The sequence below is a fragment of the Gigantopelta aegis genome, chromosome 10 (genome assembly GCF_016097555.1).
Source record: "Gigantopelta aegis isolate Gae_Host chromosome 10, Gae_host_genome, whole genome shotgun sequence".
Classification (NCBI taxonomy): Eukaryota; Metazoa; Mollusca; class Gastropoda; order Neomphalida; family Peltospiridae; genus Gigantopelta; species Gigantopelta aegis.
In genome coordinates this window covers 12,683,358-12,704,470 of record NC_054708.1, presented here as the reverse complement: position 1 = coordinate 12,704,470, position 21,113 = coordinate 12,683,358, and the positions used below count along the sequence as shown (strand labels likewise).

The 21,113-nt window shown below is 39.2% G+C and overlaps 1 protein-coding gene across 1 annotated transcript; it reads right to left on the bottom strand.

Annotated features, from left to right (window-relative positions):
- Positions 1-4,196: 4,196 nt before the first annotated feature.
- On the bottom strand, positions 4,197-6,195 carry LOC121384186. The gene is made up of 2 exons (XM_041514455.1): positions 6,040-6,195; positions 4,197-5,673 (listed from the first exon to the last, which is right to left on the bottom strand). Exon 2 carries the CDS (start codon positions 5,047-5,049, stop codon positions 4,306-4,308), a length of 744 nt encoding a protein of 247 aa, XP_041370389.1. The 5' UTR covers positions 5,050-5,673; positions 6,040-6,195; the 3' UTR covers positions 4,197-4,305.
- Between the last annotated feature and the right edge of the window lie 14,918 nt (positions 6,196-21,113).

The following is a 21,113-nucleotide window of genomic DNA, read 5'->3' as shown; positions in this document are numbered from 1 at the left end:
AACAGACTTTAACAAACTTTGACCAGCCTCGGTGGCGTCATGGTTAGGCCGTCGGTCTGCAGGCTGGTAGATACTGGGTTCGGGTCCCAGTCGAGGCATGGGATTTTTAATCCAGATACCGACTCCAAACCCTAAGTGAGTGCTCCGCAAGGCTCAATGGGTAGGTGTAAACCACTTGCACCGACCAGTGATCCATAACTGGTTCAACAAAGGCCATGGTTTGTGCTATCCTGCCTGTGGGAAGCGCAAATAAAAGATCCCTTGCTGCCTGTCGTAAAAGAGTAGCCTATGTGGCGACTGCGGGTTTCCTCTTAAAAACAGTGTCAGAATGACCATATGTTTGACGTCCAATAGCCGATGATAAAATAAAAAATCAATGTGTTCTAGTGGCGTCGTTAAATAAAACAAACTTTACTTTTAAGAAACTTTATCAAAGCAGTGCCTCCACTCCCCTCTTTTAATTACACGGCGCGGGTCCATCCTCATACATTCGGTAAACATGAGATATTCGGAGCAGTTCGGAGTCGAAGGGAAGGGCATGCACCCCGGCTGGATTCGAACCCGCATTGAGTTTCTTTTGTTTTCCGAGCAGTGCTTCGACTGCGCAGATTGTTGTTCTGTGTTGGCAGTTCACGTACAAAAGATCCGAGGCTGCTATAAACATAACTACACATCTCCGCGGCACTCTCTGACACCAACCCATTAACCTCTGGCCTCGACAGGCAACTGGCAATTACGTCGAGACGGTGCTTGGATGTTACATCAGTATCACACGTACATGCAGGCCTTCCAGGAATATTGCCCAACCTAGTGGGGAAGGGGAGTAGAGAGCAGGTGCAGTTGATGCAAAAGAAAAATATATATATATATAAAGTGCCATTTTTACTTTAAAGGTGCCCTTTCATGCGCCTGTGCGGGGGAGGGGGCCGGCGGATCGAAACTTTCGACTGCTCCAAGAATTTCTTTTTTCCAAGTTTGAGTTTGATTTGTTTAATGACGCCACTAGATCACTTTGATTTGTTAATCATCGGCTATTGGATGTCAAACATTTGGTAATTATGACATATAGTCTTAGAGAGGAAACCCGCTACATTTTTCCATTAGTAGCAAGGGATCTTTTACATGCACCATCCCACAAACAGGATAACACATACCACAACCTTTGGTGGACTGGCTGGAACGAGAAATAGCCTGAAGGGCTAAGGGACAGAGCAAGTCACCGGAAACGCATGCATCAGACATGGTTAAAGCAAAACATTTTCCATTAGTAGCAATGGATCTTTTATATGCACTATCCCACAAACGGGAGAGCACAAACGACGGCCTTTGGGGGAGCGTAAACCAACACCCCTAAAAACTTCGCTCGCTTTAGTCCAACACCCCCCCCCCCCCCCACCACCACCACCCAAGCACCATTTTCTGAAAACGTGCCTGCCTTTTTAGTCTATGTGGACAAGGTCATGGTATATTATTGTGCTTGATTTTGTGGTTACGTTAAATTTGTTTTGTTTAATGACACCACTATAGCACATTAATTTATTAATTATCGGCTATTGGATATCAAATATTTGGTAATATTTTAGGAAACCCGCTACCTTTTTTTTCGTTAGCAGCAAGGAATCTTTTATATGTAATTTCCCATAAACAGATTAGTACACACCACAACCTTTGATATACCAGTCGTGGTGCACAGGCTGGGACGACACAAAACCAACCAGAGAACGGGTCCACTAAGGTGGTTCGATCTTACGCCACAAGCACCTCAGGTGAGCGCTCTACCGACTGAGCTAGTTCTCACTACTTATTTTAAGGCGACAGCACACGATACAAGAATAGCCGATTGCATGGCAACTGATGAAATCGTAATGTTGCCTTGTTACAATCGACTATTCTCGCGGCTATTCTCGTACGAGACACTCGTATGTGTTGCGTCGCCTTTAGGTGTTAGGTACTAATATGTTAAAGGGACAGACTCTAGTTTTTAAATGCTACAGCATATTTTCACTATTAGAGCCGTTTATGATCACTGAAATCAAACATATTTATATTTCATTCTTCGGATTATCCATTTCCATAGAACCGAAGAGTTTCCGGTCATCCTGGTGTTTGTAGTATCAAATATTGCATTTTTCATATTTTTAAAAACGCACGTGCGTCTGAGAAGTAGCGGTTTATTGATTTGAGTTCTAGTCTATTTTTAAGGATATTTTCTATTTCAACGCCACATACTCTTCTTTCACTCTATTGTAACTTTATCCAAATGAGTTACAGGTTTGTAAATTAACTAAACTTAGTGTCAATTGTTTACGGGTTAAAACTAGGGTCTGCGCCTTTAAAACGCTAGTATTATTTCCATGGATGTGTACGAATGCTCAAATATACTGAACAGCAAAAGAAATGCATATATGTTAATTTAGTTTTCTTTAATTTATGTAAAATTATTCAGTTTGAATCTCATTAATTTCTGTGTCCATTAATATTATCAATGACAGTGCATTTAATGAATTAATTGCATCCCCCACTAAAAAAAAAAAGGCGTATAATGGCGAGTGGAGCTAGTATTTTGGTAACCGTCTTCCAAAATAAAATATAAAATTCTAGTATATTTATTTGTTATAAAAATTAACTTTTCTCACCACAAATCCTGAATCCTGTGTATGCCAGATTCTTATTCATATCCATATTTCAAGTTGGAATATCAACACCAATTGCATTTAAACACTCAGTGGTCGTGTGTGTGTGTGCGTGGGTTATATTGAGAGAGAGAGAGAGAGAGAGAGAGAGAGAGAGAGAGAGAGAGAGAGAGAGAGAGAGAGAGAGAGAGAGAGAGAGAGAGAGAAAGAGAGTGTGTGTGTGTGTGTGTGTACTAAAACTGTTTTTATTGTGTAGTATTAAAGGGACATTCCTGAGTTTGCTGCAATGTTTTAAGATGTTATCGACTAATAAAATATTTCTACGATAAAACATATTAAATATATTTTCTTGTTTAGAATATTAGTGGCTGTATATTAAACGTGTTTCTGATCGTTCTAATATTTGTACTATGTTAATTTTCATTATATTTCCTAAAAAATTCCTATTGAATATATAGACACTGATATTCTAAATAAGAAAATATATTTAATATGTAAGTTTAATCGTAGAAATATTTTATTAGTCGGAAACAGCTTACAATGCAGCAAACTCGGGAATGTCCCTTTAAGCTATTCATGTAGGTCTCCTGGGTCAGCTAGGTTCATACTCGAAACCCCAGGTCCAGACCACGCTATGCCCTTGCCACCCCAACTCTTCGTTTTATGATTGTAATGGGTTATTTCTCATTCAAGCCAGTGTATTAACAAAGGTCGTGGTATGTACTATCATGTGCATAAAATATCCCTTATTACTATTAAAAAAGAGTAGCCCATTGCGTGGTGCCAGATGGTTTCCTCTCTCTTTATCTTAACTGTATGTCCGACTCTATATAACCGTAGCCTAAACATGTGTCGAGTGTGTCATTAAATAAAACATTTCTTCAATCCTTCAATCACATCAAAATATATCAGACATTAAGAAACAATCACAGCAGCGCGCTCTCTTGACGAATTAGTAAATATCAAAGCCAGTTACTACCCCCCCCCCCCCCCACCCACACACACACACGCACGCACGCACTTAAACTAGTTGAAATCATCAACCAATGTAGACTCTATGTTATGATGGTAATGTTATTTGTGTAATAATAATTAATATATATTACACACACACACACACACACACACGCACACACACACACACTATTATATTATTAATAAGCACTTTCATGCAACTGTTACTTTTATATTTTAATACATTTGTACTATTAGTATATAAAATATAAACCCAAGGAATACAATTATGCTCTAACCCAGATTATATTATTTCTTTCTTTAATATTTTATTAATTTAATGGCAAGTGTGTAACAGAATCTATACATTTGATGATAAAATATAAATAAAGACTATTTTTGTTACTGTAAATCACACTTATTTTATTTTATTTTATCATTTGCCATTAATTAATTAATTATAAACAATTTAAAATTTCAAATAATAAAAATAAATAAGAAATGTGATTTACAGATACAGAAATATTCAATCTAATTACCTTTTTCCACGTCATTGCTTAACTAAATTAGATTAAAATATATTAAGAAATAATAACAAAACGAAGTATGTATACATAACATGTCTCCTTTGGAATCACTGACGTAACAAATACCATCGTAAAACAAAATATACACCCTGAATATTAAAATAAACAACAATTTCTCAAGCGGCACGATATCATTCAATACCGGTATCCACTTGAATTGAAACGAGTTTTTTCCTGATAAACTTGTGGTGCAAGTGTACATCCGTTTTGGAAGAAGTCTGTATAACACGGTCACACTGTGATTCAACGAGTGTCGTGAAATCCTCATGGACACCGCCATCAACATCGTCATCTGAACTGGACGCACTCGTGTTAGACTGTACACACCTCTCCCCCTTTTCGTTCCAGATGGTTTCTTCTGGTATCTCCACGTCCACCCCTTCTCCTTTACCCTGAGTATAACCTATTTCGTCGAGGGGTTCGCACGCCTCTATGCTTGCTAACCAGTTCTGACACCGACGGGCGTTTTCCTCCTGATACACCCGATCATCGCACCCGGATGTCCGATTCCGTAATCCAAACTCTTTCGGTTTAGTCTGTGCTAGACTGACCGTCAGCATCCCTTCTGGAAGATCTGAAATCGTGTGTTCACTCCTAGTTCTGTGAATTTTGGCCCTGACACGTTTGATTTGTTTACTGGGTTTTGTGGGTGCCACAGCGTGGGGTATGCCATTCTTTCCCTCAGTATTGTCATGGACACCCGATTTGCCTCCTCCATGAGTTCTAGTGTTTTCCACAGGTTCGACGCTCGGCTCTTTCACCTGTTGACCTTTTTGATGTTGGTCCACAAAATCTGTCCAGCAGGGCTTCTTGGGTGGTTTGAGAACACTTACAGCTCCGGCCATAGGATTACCTTTTGTGGGGCTCCTTTGCATTCTAGCCTCCACAGATATCCGACAGGAAGATGAAAGGGCCACGCCCAGCACACAAGGAAGACATGAGGGCGAAATATGTTATCTCCAGAATACGTAAAAAAATAAAAATAAAAACTCAACAGAACGTTGTGGCACCACACTTAGTAAATCTGTTTACACATATAGCCTCACATTTGTTGAATAAAGAAAAAAGAAAAAAAAAAAAAGAAAAAAAAAAAGAAGAACGAAAAAGGTCTTCTAAAAACCACTTTCAGACGAGAACTCAACTAGTTTTCTATTTTGTTATCAAAATCTGGTATTATTTATCCCACACTCCACACATCCATAAAATAATCACCGCCTTTATCCTTAAATATCATGCCTGGCAATGACGTCTGCACGCAACCATGCTTTTGTTCTCGCGCCTTCAATAGGTCGTCTGTTCTGGGATAAGCAGACGTGTTTGGGGTCACTGCCTGCAATGCAAGAACACCGCACCTCGATAATGACAATTGGTTTCAATTACCGACGTCTCGGATACACCCGGTCTGTGTCTTCGCATCAGTTTTTTTCCCCTTCGACTCCCGTTCGTCGATGAACCTGCTGTACACTGTCAGAGGCTACCTTCAGATAGTTGCTGAAAACCTGTAAACAAGATGGCGAAAATATTTTGGCATGCCATCAATAATAAAGACAAAACTATGAGAAAAGTTTCCTTTGCTGCGAACCATATAGTCTGTTTAACAGAGATTTTCATAAAACAATCCGCCGCGAGCCCTACAGAACACAATAATGTAAAACTATAAGGCGGAAAACAATAGAAAAAAGAACAATTGAAGTTTATCCATAAAATGGAGCAAAAGGAGTGTCTATTCATTTCTAAACCACGGGTGAGTTAGCTCTTTTGAAACCATTTCTTTAGCAAACTAATGGTACTAAAATTAACTCGGAAAACAAAGTTCTGCCACTAAAGATCAAATTAATTAAATTAATAAACGAGAAGTCTCTTACCCTTGGTGAAGTTTGTAATGTTCCAAAGATTGTATCTTCCCAACATTACCCGGGTAAGTTCATTCGTCTTTAAGTGGTCCCGGCACCAAGAAATAGGTCAAAAATAATTTTGCTCTCTCGGTCGAATGATGAGAAAGAGGGTTATTTGATAGTGATTCTCCCTTTGCTTCGTACTGGTGTCGGCTCTGATACCAGTTACCAAAACATTCGCTCCGATCTAGCCTGAGAAGAGTGGCCGCACCACTGGTGCCTGTGCAGTCGGCTTTTACCAGTGTGAATGAATGAGATGGACTCGAGCCCTACATCGGGGGAAACCAAGCACCGGTACCCAAGTGAGTCTGCCGAGTTGTTAGTGCAGACAGCGGTGGGATGGATTCACAAAACTTTACAGAGAAGAGATGACCACCGTTCTGTCTCTGTCTTCTGCCGCTGTCTCTATCTATCTCTCTCTCCTGCATGTCTGTCTGTCTGTCTGCCCATCTGTCTCTCTCCACCTGCCTCTCAAGTGCATATAAGATACCCTTACTGCTAATAATAATAATAAAAAAAATAAAGCGAGTTTTCTCTAAGACTTTGTCAGAACTAGCAAACGTCTGATAGTCAATAGTTTAAAAAGTTTGTTTTGTTTAACGACACCACTAGAGCTCATTGATTTATTAATCATCGGCTACTGGATGTCAAAATTTTGACATATAGTCTTAGATAGGAAACCCGCTACATGACATGTTCCATTAGTAGCAAGGGATCTTTTATATGACCATCCCACAAACAGGATAGCACATACCACGGCCTCTGATAAACCAATCGTGGTGCACTGGCTGGAACGAGAAATAACCCAATGGACCCACCGACGGGGATCGATCCCAAACCGACCGCGCATCAAGCGAGGACACTCAATAGCTGGTGAATAATAAATCAATGTGCTTTAGTGAAAGAAAGGTTTTATTTAACGACGCACTCAACACGTTTTATTTACGGTTATATAGCGTCAGACATATGGTTAAGGACCACACAGATATTGAGAGAAAACCCGCTGTCGCCACTTCATGGGCTACTCTTTTCGATTAGCAGCAAGGGATCTTTTATTTGCGCTTCCCACAGGCAGGATAGCCTTTGTTGAACCAGTTATGGATCACTAGTCGGTGTAAGTGGTTTACACCTACCCATTGAGCCTTGCGGGGCACTCTCTCAGGGTTTGGAGTCTGTATCTGGATTAAAAATCCCATGCCTCGACTGGGATCCGAACCCAGTACCCTCTCTCTCGGTCTGTCTGTCTCTCTCCATCTGCTTATTCCTCGTGATCAAATCCTTAAAAACATAAAGGCACAACATTCGATCCGCCCAAACAACCTTCTTTAGATCCGACATTCAGAATTACAGGGGTTTTTTGGTTGTTTTTTTTTTAAAAAAAGAACAGATTTATTAGTTTTTTTTAAATATTCAGGATTATGTAGCGGTGTAATCATTTTAATTAAATACTTGTAGTTTAACTTTCATTTTTGAGGAAGATAATATATCTGTTCATGCGCATACGCTGGAGGGGGGTGGTGGTGTCCGAGGTCGACCCCTTCCTTTCCAAGCAAATATTCTTCGTTTTTCTATGTATGTATTTTACGGAAGAGCTCGACTCGACCCCCATAAGCTTCGCTCGCCAGTCAAGACACCCCTGCTAAAATCCCTGCACACGCGCCTGCAATAAATATAGTTCTTTTAACAAATAATCCACGGCATGTTTTGTAATTGTGGTGGTTTTAAACGTTTACATTCAATCAAACTTTACCTTAGGCAAACCTTCATTCGCAGTTCCTGAAAGACACTATCGAGCACAAGTTATTTATGAAATTACATGTAGTTCCAATTAATTACCGCGAAACTTTAAGTCATGATTGTGCCTGCGTCTGTTATCACGGTGCCGTAATCAGGCGAATGATGTGGAGATACCCAAGTCTGAAGCCGAGGCACCCCATCCCCCGTTGAAAGGCGATCTAAATATGAATTTGAATGAATATATACGTTTCTACAAAAATGTAGCTCATAATTCTCCATGTTTGTAGAAATTGTGTTATATTCACTGTAGCTAAAAACAGAAATTAAGACGTCTACAAACATTCGACGGTATTTTTGCTTTCTAACTTTAATATTTCAAATATTTTAGCGTTGATTTGATCTTACTTGTATTTATTACTTAAAATGGCAATGCAAATTAGGTTCATTTGTCATGTGTGTCACTTCAAGCCAGACACATATCTTTGCGATTCCGTCGTACGATAAAGTCGGATTAAAGAATCTACTAGTATGTCACAATAATGTGAAGTGCCTTACGATCCGATTTTCGTCTGTGGAAATGTCAGACTTTTTCTCCAACAAATGCCAACAGTCGAACGATGAAGTCGGCGTCGTCGTCGAGATATGATAGGCCTACCGAGAACGATATTTGTCTGGCGGATTTTGCAGACCTACGACGCTTTTAATAAAGGAAAATTAAAAAAAGAAAAGAAAAAAAAAAGTGTGCCGCGAAAACCAAAATGTCGGCCGTCGACAGGAAATGAGGTTTGCACGATAAATATCGCAGCGATAAGATCACTCTCGTCGAAAACGAGAACTGCCTCGATCGCTATCGATTTATCAAACAGAATCGCAGAGGTATGGGCCCGGTTTACCTCGGAGGCTGTCCCTTTAAAAAGAAATTTAAACAAAATTAATAAATTCAAATGCTTAAAATCTATATGGCATAAAAACAAATGGATGTTCAAGCATGTAGGTTTAAAATGCAATTTATTACATACTGGTTATCACAGACAACAAACACGAAAATCAAACGAGAAACCACATATGATCTAAATGACACAACAAATCTGTTCATATTGCATAATAAAACCCCAATTCTTGTAAATGCATGTATAACATAAATATACACAAGAGTGCCATTAATCTTAGTTATTATACAGTTTTGATGGAATATATTTCATATCAGTATTAGGAAATCAATGACTAGAATATATAATTATTGTAGAATCAATACCACACAAATGATTTCTTTTGCAGTTGTTCATACACGCTTGCCTTGAATACAACAAGAATTTTGCCGAATTAAATATTGTGCATACCATAAACTTCGTGATGAACGAAGTTTATTGTACGCAGGATATTTAATTCCTTCGAGATAAAAAGACAAGCATCTGTTGCGGTTGGAGAGACAAGGACTGGGATGTGGAGGTGGACAGCAAAAGAAGTTGAAATATAGGAGTTGCCAGATCGGGAAGAAATGAGATGGAATTCAAGGGAGAGGAAGGAAAAGAGGGCAGTGGTTAATAAAACCCCAAACCAAAAACGCAAACAAAACCCTCACTTAGTAATAAACATCATAGGTGCAACTATAAATAAAGTTTTAATTACCTAGGACTGATCAAAGAGCGAAACTTTAATGTAACGAGACTTAGCTTGACCCCCAACAGCCAATGTACTTGTCCTGCTGAGGTCTCGTTAAACATTCATTTTCCAAGACTAATATTGTATTGCTGACTTTTCAATATAAACAAACATTCCAATAGTATAATTAATGGGCCTGTAATACCTGTCTCTGCCGGGGTACAACCAAGTTCAACGACCACAATTCAAGTTCATTTCACTTTCATCAATGAAAAGTGAATAATATTAATTTTAGATTGCTAAAATTAATTGTTAATTTTTTTAATCAAAGTCCCAATAGGATCACATGATCACAAAGGGGAACAATACAGCAATTGGTTTAAATTGTATTATGTGGCGTATGGATATTGAAAAAACACTCTCCCATGTGACAAAATCAAAATTAAAGAAATTATTGCTTTAGAAATTTGCTGATAATTAGAGACAGTAGAAAATGTAATATAATGTGATATATATAAAAATAATTTTTGTATCTTAGAAACTGATAGGTATACATGTAGTGACTAGCTCCAAAGTTTTTAAGCCATCAGCATTATTTTCCCACAGTTCTCAGACAGATTGAGGCACAGCAGAAGCAAGCAGACATGCGGGGAGGGAGACTGAGATCGAGGGCGCAAAGCAAACTTTCTAGGGGTCTTCGGGTGTGTGTGTGTGTGTGTGTGTGTGTGTGTGTATGCTCCCACGTAAACATTTGAAAACTAGATGTCCTCAAACGCAATTTCCTGCATTCTACAAGTAAAATTCATCTCTGCTATAAGATTTACTACCAATAATATTTTTGATTCAGAATTATTGGAGGGGCTAGAGCCCCCCAGCCCCCCATCCATGCCTGAATTGGGAAATTGTTACAAAAAAATAAAGCATTTACAACCATAAAATTTACATGTATATTTCTTAATGAAATATGATGTGTACTATTAACCACATAAAATTAGAAGTCTTTTGTTTTAATGCATTTGATACAAAAGCATAAAAATATGACTGCTGAATACCTGTTTTGTAAAGAAACAAATGTGCAAAATTAAACATCTCTCCCACAAAATTGTTACATGTCAAATTTATTAAACAAGTTAAACATTAATATAATACTAATAAATAATATCACAATTAACATGAGCATAAAATAATATTCATTAATTTAACTACAGAACAATGTACATTTAAACTGGCTTAACTTTAAATCAAAATATTTGGTTGTGAACACTATCGTATATGAGTATTCTCCGTGAAGAAAAAAAACACCTACCAGCATTCACAACCCTATATAACATTATAAACTATAATAAAACATTTAATTAACTAAAACTGGCACATTTAAAACAAATAAAAAAGCAATAAATAAAACCGAAAAATAAAACCAGAATTCTGTGAAATTAAATGTCTTGCCTACCATAGTAGTTACATCCATAGATGATAGTCTCAATGCATATTAACAAAAAAAAAACAAAAAAAAAAAAAAAACAAAAAAAATCTTAAGAAAAGAAAAAAATCTTTCATAAATAAGAGCAAAAAACCATGCATTGGGATGAACAATCCTATATATGTATTCTGTAGCCCAGTGTTAAACTGCTCACCTGTTGATGGACCCATTGGGATGAACATTCCTATATATGTATTCTGTAGCCCAGTGTTAAACTGCTCACCTGATGGTGGACCCATTGGGATGAACATTCCTATATATGTATTCTGTAGCCCAGTGTTAAACTGCTCACCTGATGGTGGACCCATTGGGATGAACATTCCTATATATGTATTCTGTAGCCCAGTGTTAAACTGCTCACCTGATGGTGGACCCATTGGGATGAACATTCCTATATATGTATTCTGTAGCCCAGTGTTAAACTGCTCACCTGTTGGTGGACCCATTGGGATGAACATTCCTATATATGTATTCTGTAGCCCAGTGTTAAACTGCGATGGACATTCCTATATATGTATTCTGTAGCCCAGTGTTAAACTGCTCACCTGTTGGTGGGCCCAGTGGGATGAACATTCCTATATATGTATTCTGTAGCCCAGTGTTAAACTGCTCACCTGTTGGTGGGCCCAGTGGGATGAACATTCCTATATATGTATTCTGTAGCCCAGTGTTAAACTGCTCACCTGTTGGTGGACTCATTGGGATGAACATTCCTATATATGTATTCTGTAGCCCAGTGTTAAACTGCTCACCTGATGGTGGACCCATTGGGATGAACATTCCTATATATGTATTCTGTAGCCCAGTGTTAAACTGCGATGGACATTCCTATATATGTATTCTGTAGCCCAGTGTTAAACTGCTCACCTGTTGGTGGACCCATTGGGATGAACATTCCTATATATGTATTCTGTAGCCCAGTGTTAAACTGCTCACCTGATGGTGGACCCATTGGGATGAACATTCCTATATATGTATTCTGTAGCCCAGTGTTAAACTGCTCACCTGATGGTGGACCCATTGGGATGAACATTCCTATATATGTATTCTGTAGCCCAGTGTTAAACTGCTCACCTGTTGGTGGACCCATTGGGATGAACATTCCTATATATGTATTCTGTAGCCCAGTGTTAAACTGCTCACCTGTTGGTGGACCCATTGGGATGGACATTCCTATATATGTATTCTGTAGCCCAGTGTTAAACTGCGATGGACATTCCTATATATGTATTCTGTAGCCCAGTGTTAAACTGCTCACCTGTTGGTGGACTCATTGGGATGAACATTCCTATATATGTATTCTGTAGCCCAGTGTTAAACTACTCACCTGTTGGTGGACCCATTGGGATGAACATTCCTATATATGTATTCTGTAGCCCAGTGTTAAACTGCTCACCTGTTGGTGGACCCATTGGGATGGACATTCCTATATATGTATTCTGTAGCCCAGTGTTAAACTGCTCACCTGTTGGTGGACCTGTTGGTGGACTCATTGGGATGAACATTCCTATATATGTATTCTGTAGCCCAGTGTTAAACTGCTCACCTGATGGTGGACCCATTGGGATGAACATTCCTATATATGTATTCTGTAGCCCAGTGTTAAACTGCTCACCTGTTGGTGGACCCATTGGGATGAACATTCCTATATATGTATTCTGTAGCCCAGTGTTAAACTGCCCATTGGGATGAACATTCCTATATATGTATTCTGTAGCCCAGTGTTAAACTGCTCACCTGTTGGTGGACCCATTGGGATGAACATTCCTATATATGTATTCTGTAGCCCAGTGTTAAACTGCTCACCTGTTGGTGGACCCATTGGGATGAACATTCCTATATATGTATTCTGTAGCCCAGTGTTAAACTGCTCACCTGTTGGTGGACCCATTGGGATGAACATTCCTATATATGTATTCTGTAGCCCAGTGTTAAACTGCTCACCTGTTGGTGGACCCATTGGGATGAACATTCCTATATATGTATTCTGTAGCCCAGTGTTAAACTGCGATGGACATTCCTATATATGTATTCTGTAGCCCAGTGTTAAACTGCTCACCTGTTGGTGGACCCATTGGGATGAACATTCCTATATATGTATTCTGTAGCCCAGTGTTAAACTGCTCACCTGTGGTGGACCCATTGGGATGAACATTCCTATATATGTATTCTGTAGCCCAGTGTTAAACTGCTCACCTGTTGGTGGACCCATTGGGATGAACATTCCTATATATGTATTCTGTAGCCCAGTGTTAAACTGCGATGGACATTCCTATATATGTATTCTGTAGCCCAGTGTTAAACTGCTCACCTGTTGGTGGACCCATTGGGATGAACATTCCTATATATGTATTCTGTAGCCCAGTGTTAAACTGCTCACCTGTTGGTGGACCCAGTGGGATGAACATTCCTATATATGTATTCTGTAGCCCAGTGTTAAACTGCGATGGACATTCCTATATATGTATTCTGTAGCCCAGTGTTAAACTGCGATGGACATTCCTATATATGTATTCTGTAGCCCAGTGTTAAACTGCGATGGACATTCCTATATATGTATTCTGTAGCCCAGTGTTAAACTGCTCACCTGATGGTGGACCCATTGGGATGAACATTCCTATATATGTATTCTGTAGCCCAGTGTTAAACTGCTCACCTGTTGGTGGACCCATTGGGATGAACATTCCTATATATGTATTCTGTAGCCCAGTGTTAAACTGCTCACCTGTTGGTGGACCCATTGGGATGAACATTCCTATATATGTATTCTGTAGCCCAGTGTTAAACTGCTCACCTGTTGGTGGACCCATTGGGATGAACATTCCTATATATGTATTCTGTAGCCCAGTGTTAAACTGCGATGGGACATTCCTATATATGTATTCTGTAGCCCAGTGTTAAACTGCTCACCTGTTGGTGGACCCATTGGGATGAACATTCCTATATATGTATTCTGTAGCCCAGTGTTAAACTGCTCACCTGATGGTGGACCCATTGGGATGAACATTCCTATATATGTATTCTGTAGCCCAGTGTTAAACTGCTCACCTGTTGGTGGACCCATTGGGATGAACATTCCTATATATGTATTCTGTAGCCCAGTGTTAAACTGCTCACCTGTTGGTGGACCCATTGGGATGAACATTCCTATATATGTATTCTGTAGCCCAGTGTTAAACTGCTCACCTGTTGGTGGACCCATTGGGATGAACATTCCTATATATGTATTCTGTAGCCCAGTGTTAAACTGCGATGAACATTCCTATATATGTATTCTGTAGCCCAGTGTTAAACTGCTCACCTGTTGGTGGACCCATTGGGATGAACATTCCTATATATGTATTCTGTAGCCCAGTGTTAAACTGCTCACCTGTTGGTGGACCCATTGGGATGAACATTCCTATATATGTATTCTGTAGCCCAGTGTTAAACTGCTCACCTGTTGGTGGACCCATTGGGATGAACATTCCTATATATGTATTCTGTAGCCCAGTGTTAAACTGCTCACCTGATGGACCCATTCATTCTATATATGTATTCTGTAGCCCAGTGTTAAACTGCTCACCTGTTGGTGGACCCATTGGGATGAACATTCCTATATATGTATTCTGTAGCCCAGTGTTAAACTGCTCACCTGATGGTGGACCCATTGGGATGAACATTCCTATATATGTATTCTGTAGCCCAGTGTTAAACTGCTCACCTGTTGGTGGACCCATTGGGATGAACATTCCTATATATGTATTCTGTAGCCCAGTGTTAAACTGCGATGGTGGACCCATTGGGATGAACCTATATATGTATTCTGTAGCCCAGTGTTAAACTGCTCACCTGTTGGTGGACCCATTGGGATGAACATTCCTATATATGTATTCTGTAGCCCAGTGTTAAACTGCTCACCTGACCCATTGGATGAACATTCCTATATATGTATTCTGTAGCCCAGTGTTAAACTGCTCACCTGATGGTGGACCCATTGGGATGAACATTCCTATATATGTATTCTGTAGCCCAGTGTTAAACTGCTCACCTGTTGGTGGACCCATTGGGATGAACATTCCTATATATGTATTCTGTAGCCCAGTGTTAAACTGCTCACCTGCCCATTGGGATGGACATTCCTATATATGTATTCTGTAGCCCAGTGTTAAACTGCTCACCTGATGGTGGACCCATTGGGATGAACATTCCTATATATGTATTCTGTAGCCCAGTGTTAAACTGCTCACCTGTTGGTGGACTCATTGGGATGAACATTCCTATATATGTATTCTGTAGCCCAGTGTTAAACTACTCACCTGTTGGTGGACCCATTGGGATGAACATTCCTATATATGTATTCTGTAGCCCAGTGTTAAACTGCTCACCTGTTGGTGGACCCATTGGGATGAACATTCCTATATATGTATTCTGTAGCCCAGTGTTAAACTGCTCACCTGTTGGTGGACCCATTGGGATGAACATTCCTATATATGTATTCTGTAGCCCAGTGTTAAACTGCGATGAACATTCCTATATATGTATTCTGTAGCCCAGTGTTAAACTGCTCACCTGTTGGTGGACCCATTGGGATGAACATTCCTATATATGTATTCTGTAGCCCAGTGTTAAACTGCTCACCTGTTGGTGGACCCATTGGGATGAACATTCCTATATATGTATTCTGTAGCCCAGTGTTAAACTGCTCACCTGTTGGTGGACCCATTGGGATGAACATTCCTATATATGTATTCTGTAGCCCAGTGTTAAACTGCTCACCTGTTGGTGGACCCATGGGATGAACATTCCTATATATGTATTCTGTAGCCCAGTGTTAAACTGCTCACCTGTTGGTGGACCCATTGGGATGAACATTCCTATATATGTATTCTGTAACCCAGTGTTAAACTGCTCACCTGTTGGTGGACCCATTGGGATGAACATTCCTATATATGTATTCTGTAGCCCAGTGTTAAACTGCGATGAACATTCCTATATATGTATTCTGTAGCCCAGTGTTAAACTGCTCACCTGTTGGTGGACCCATTGGGATGAACATTCCTATATATGTATTCTGTAGCCCAGTGTTAAACTGCTCACCTGTTGGTGGACCCATTGGGATGAACATTCCTATATATGTATTCTGTAGCCCAGTGTTAAACTGCTCACCTGATGGTGGACCCATTGGGATGAACATTCCTATATATGTATTCTGTAGCCCAGTGTTAAACTGCGATGAACATTCCTATATATGTATTCTGTAGCCCAGTGTTAAACTGCTCACCTGTTGGTGGACCCATTGGGATGAACATTCCTATATATGTATTCTGTAGCCCAGTGTTAAACTGCTCACCTGTTGGTGGACCCATTGGGATGAACATTCCTATATATGTATTCTGTAGCCCAGTGTTAAACTGCTCACCTGTTGGTGGACCCATTGGGATGAACATTCCTATATATGTATTCTGTAGCCCAGTGTTAAACTGCGATGGACATTCCTATATATGTATTCTGTAGCCCAGTGTTAAACTGCTCACCTGTTGGTGGACCCATTGGGATGAACATTCCTATATATGTATTCTGTAGCCCAGTGTTAAACTGCTCACCTGATGGTGGACCCATTGGGATGAACATTCCTATATATGTATTCTGTAGCCCAGTGTTAAACTGCTCACCTGTTGGTGGACCCATTGGGATGAACATTCCTATATATGTATTCTGTAGCCCAGTGTTAAACTGCGATGGACATTCCTATATATGTATTCTGTAGCCCAGTGTTAAACTGCTCACCTGTTGGTGGACCCATTGGGATGAACATTCCTATATATGTATTCTGTAGCCCAGTGTTAAACTGCGATGGACATTCCTATATATGTATTCTGTAGCCCAGTGTTAAACTGCTCACCTGTTGGTGGACCCATTGGGATGAACATTCCTATATATGTATTCTGTAGCCCAGTGTTACACTGCGATGGACATTCCTATATATGTATTCTGTAGCCCAGTGTTAAACTGCTCACCTGATGGTGGACCCATTGGGATGAACATTCCTATATATGTATTCTGTAGCCCAGTGTTAAACTGCTCACCTGATGGTGGACCCATTGGGATGAACATTCCTATATATGTATTCTGTAGCCCAGTGTTAAACTGCTCACCTGTTGGTGGACCCATTGGGATGAACATTCCTATATATGTATTCTGTAGCCCAGTGTTAAACTGCTCACCTGTTGGTGGGCTCATTGCGATGAACATTCCTATATATGTATTCTGTAGCCCAGTGTTAAACTGCTCACCTGATGGTGGACTCATTGGGATGAACATTCCTATATATGTATTCTGTAGCCCAGTGTTAAACTGCTCACCTGATGGTGGACCCATTGGGATGAACATTCCTATATATGTATTCTGTAGCCCAGTGTTAAACTGCTCACCTGTTGGTGGACCCATTGGGATGAACATTCCTATATATGTATTCTGTAGCCCAGTGTTAAACTGCGATGGACATTCCTATATATGTATTCTGTAGCCCAGTGTTAAACTGCTCACCTGATGGTGGACCCATTGGGATGAACATTCCTATATATGTATTCTGTAGCCCAGTGTTAAACTGCTCACCTGATGGTGGACCCATTGGGATGAACATTCCTATATATGTATTCTGTAGCCCAGTGTTAAAACTGCTCACCTGTTGGTGGACCCATTGGGATGAACATTCCTATATATGTATTCTGTAGCCCAGTGTTAAACTGCTCACCTGTTGGTGGACCCATTGGGATGAACATTCCTATATATGTATTCTGTAGCCCAGTGTTAAACTGCTCACCTGTTGGTGGACCCATTGGGATGAACATTCCTATATATGTATTCTGTAGCCCAGTGTTAAACTGCTCACCTGATGGTGGACCCATTGGGATGAACATTCCTATATATGTATTCTGTAGCCCAGTGTTAAACTGCTCACCTGTTGGTGGACCCATTGGGATGAACATTCCTATATATGTATTCTGTAGCCCAGTGTTAAACTGCTCACCTGTTGGTGGACCCATTGGGATGAACATTCCTATATATGTATTCTGTAGCCCAGTGTTAAACTGCTCACCTGATGGTGGACCCATTGGGATGAACATTCCTATATATGTATTCTGTAGCCCAGTGTTAAACTGCTCACCTGATGGTGGACCCATTGGGATGAACATTCCTATATATGTATTCTGTAGCCCAGTGTTAAACTGCTCACCTGTTGGTGGACCCATTGGGATGAACATTCCTATATATGTATTCTGTAGCCCAGTGTTAAACTGCTCACCTGTTGGTGGACCCATTGAGCTAGTTCTCGTTCTAGCTAGTGCACCATGACTGGCATATCAAAGGCTGTGGTATGTGCTATCCTGTCTGTGGGATGGTGCATATATAAAAGATCCCTTGCTACTAATAGAAAAATGTAGCAGGTTTTCTTTGTAAGACTATATGTCAAAGTTACCAAATGTTTGACATCCAATAGCCGATGATAAATAAATCAAGGTGCTGAAGTGTTGTCATTAAACAGAAACAAACTTTAAACTTTAATGTTGAGCGAAATGCAAACATTGCTGTCACCATCACCATGGTCAGCTGCAGAAAAGTAAAACCTACACCTCCCCTTTTTACTTCGTGAAGGTGAGACACAAAACACAAACAATGTTTGAGATTTTAAGTACTGTATACAACTATAAATTAAAAAAAGTGTTAAAACAATTTTAAAAAATATATATTTTGAGATTTTAAGTATACTTTTATATCAACCGAGGATTCTAATAGCTAAAATAATACCATTTATAATGTTTGATACAAACAATTAATAAAAAGCAATAAAATAAAAAAAATTGTTAATTGTTTTGTTTTAAATATATATTTTGAGATTTTAAGTATACTTTTATATCAACTGAGGATTCTAATAGCTAAAATAATACCTTTTATAATGTTTGATACAAACAGTTAATAAAAAACAATTCTGTCTGTCTGTCTCTGTCTCTGTCTCTGTCTCTCTCAATATACACATATAACCCAATTTTTTTTTTTTACACATATGGATAGTTTCCATTCAGATAATTTTTGTTACACATTTCTCTCCGTCTGTCTGTCTGTCTCTCTCTCTCTCTCTCTCTCTCTCTCTCTCTCTCTCTCTCTCTCTCTCTCTCTCTCTCAATATAACCCAAAAACATTTTTACACATATGGAGTTTCCATTCAGATAAAAAAATTTACACATTTCTCTCCGTCTCTCTCTGTCTGTGTCTCTCTCTCTGTCTGTGTGTCTCTCTCTCTCTCCCCGTCTCTCTCTCTCTCTCTCTGTCTGTCTCTTTCTCTCTCCGTCTGTCTCTCTCTCTGTCTCTCTCTCTCTCTCTCTCTCTCAATATAACCCAATTTTTTTTTTACACATATGGATAGTTTCCATTCAGATAAATCTTTTTACACATTTCTCTCCGTCTCTCTCTCTGTGTCTCTCTCTCTCTCTCTCACACACATAATATAACCCAATTTTTTTTTTACACATAATGGATCTCTTCCATTCAGATAATAATGACACACAAAGTACCTTGTATAAATGAACATGTTAGGCACATAATAAAATAATTTAATCAACCAATACATTTGAATTTATATTAGAAATAATAGATATCATCTGTGTCAGGAATGCATGTAATTAACATCTGTAAAATAAATAAATGCATTTGATGTCATGGAATGACTATTAGCTGAACACAATATAAGAAAACATAATGTCAGTGATAACAAATAAAACAAAATGCCAGCTAACCGGTCACTTGTCGAGGTACAACCGGTCACTTGTCGAGGTACAATACAGGTACAGTTCTTGGAACTTAAGACGTTGTTACCTACAGCAATGTTGAAAGGTTTTTGTCATAGACAAAATGCTCTAGAATCTAATTCACAAATCTCTCTTACGCTCTTTTAGACAATATCACATCATCTTTCAAAGTACTTTTGTATTGCACTGCGACATCGCACAGTCGGAAGAGTTTAGTGAATTAGGGCACTAAGGCCTAATTCACAAAGGTGTCTTAGGCTCTGCTAGACAACAAAGCATCCACTTTGCAAGTCTTTTAGCATTGCACTGCCAGATTGCAAAGTTGCAACAGTTTAGTGAATTAGGTCCCTGATCTACAAAGATAGGGCAATTTTAAGACTGCCTACAGCAAATTGTAAACCAGTAACTTATGTAACACATAAAGACAAAGTTAAAAAACAAATATTATCCTGTCAACTAATGGCAACATTTTATCCAGCAGCAAAAACACTGTCAATAATAAAGGCCTTGACCAACAGCAATTCATATCACAACTACTGTAATGGCCACCAGTGCTGCCATTAATTTCAAGCCATGCAGGCCATTTTATACATGCATGTATGTATTATTAAAAGTCAACTAGTATTTTATGACTAGAAGTAATTAGAACTGTAAAACACTGAATTTTCAGTCAAAATATACATATAAATATTCCGATACAATATAACTTAAAATAAAAGATGTGAATCAAGTAATTCGTCATATTACCTAAATCCTCGAACTATGTCCAGTTTTCCTGACATTGGTTATTGTCCCATTAAATATAACATTAACTTATATGGTTAACTGATCCATTCCTATGACAAAATGACAAAATAAAACCTGAATATGATGGACAATGAAATACCAGGACTCGGCTGTATAAACAACATAGGGTACATGTAACAAAGTTGTGGACCGAGTTCAAATACAAGTAATGCAATTCACACAGACCGTGGGATTTCAAATTTTATTAAAATCTCTTCAACAGTTCCATGCCCTGTGACCGTAAGAACACATGAGAAACTAGTTTCATGTAATCAGGGTAAAGGTGGATCATCTTACATGATAATGGACTTTCAATTCCATCAGCCAGTGCACCACGACTGGTATATCAAAAGGCCGTGGTATTTGCTATCCTGTCTGTGGGATGGTGCATATAAAAGATCCCTTGCTACTAATGGAAAAATGTAGAGGGTTTCCTCTATGATTGTGTCAAAATAACCATATGTTTGACATCCAATAGCCGATCAATGTGCTCTAGTGGTGTTGTTAAACAAAATAAACTTCGACTTCAAGTTCTATTTCATCATTTTGCTGACATGCTTCGGGAAATGGGGTGAGATTTAGCTCAGTCAGTTGAGAGCATGCTTGAGGTGCTTGCATCGCAGGATCGAACCACCTTGTGGACCCATTCA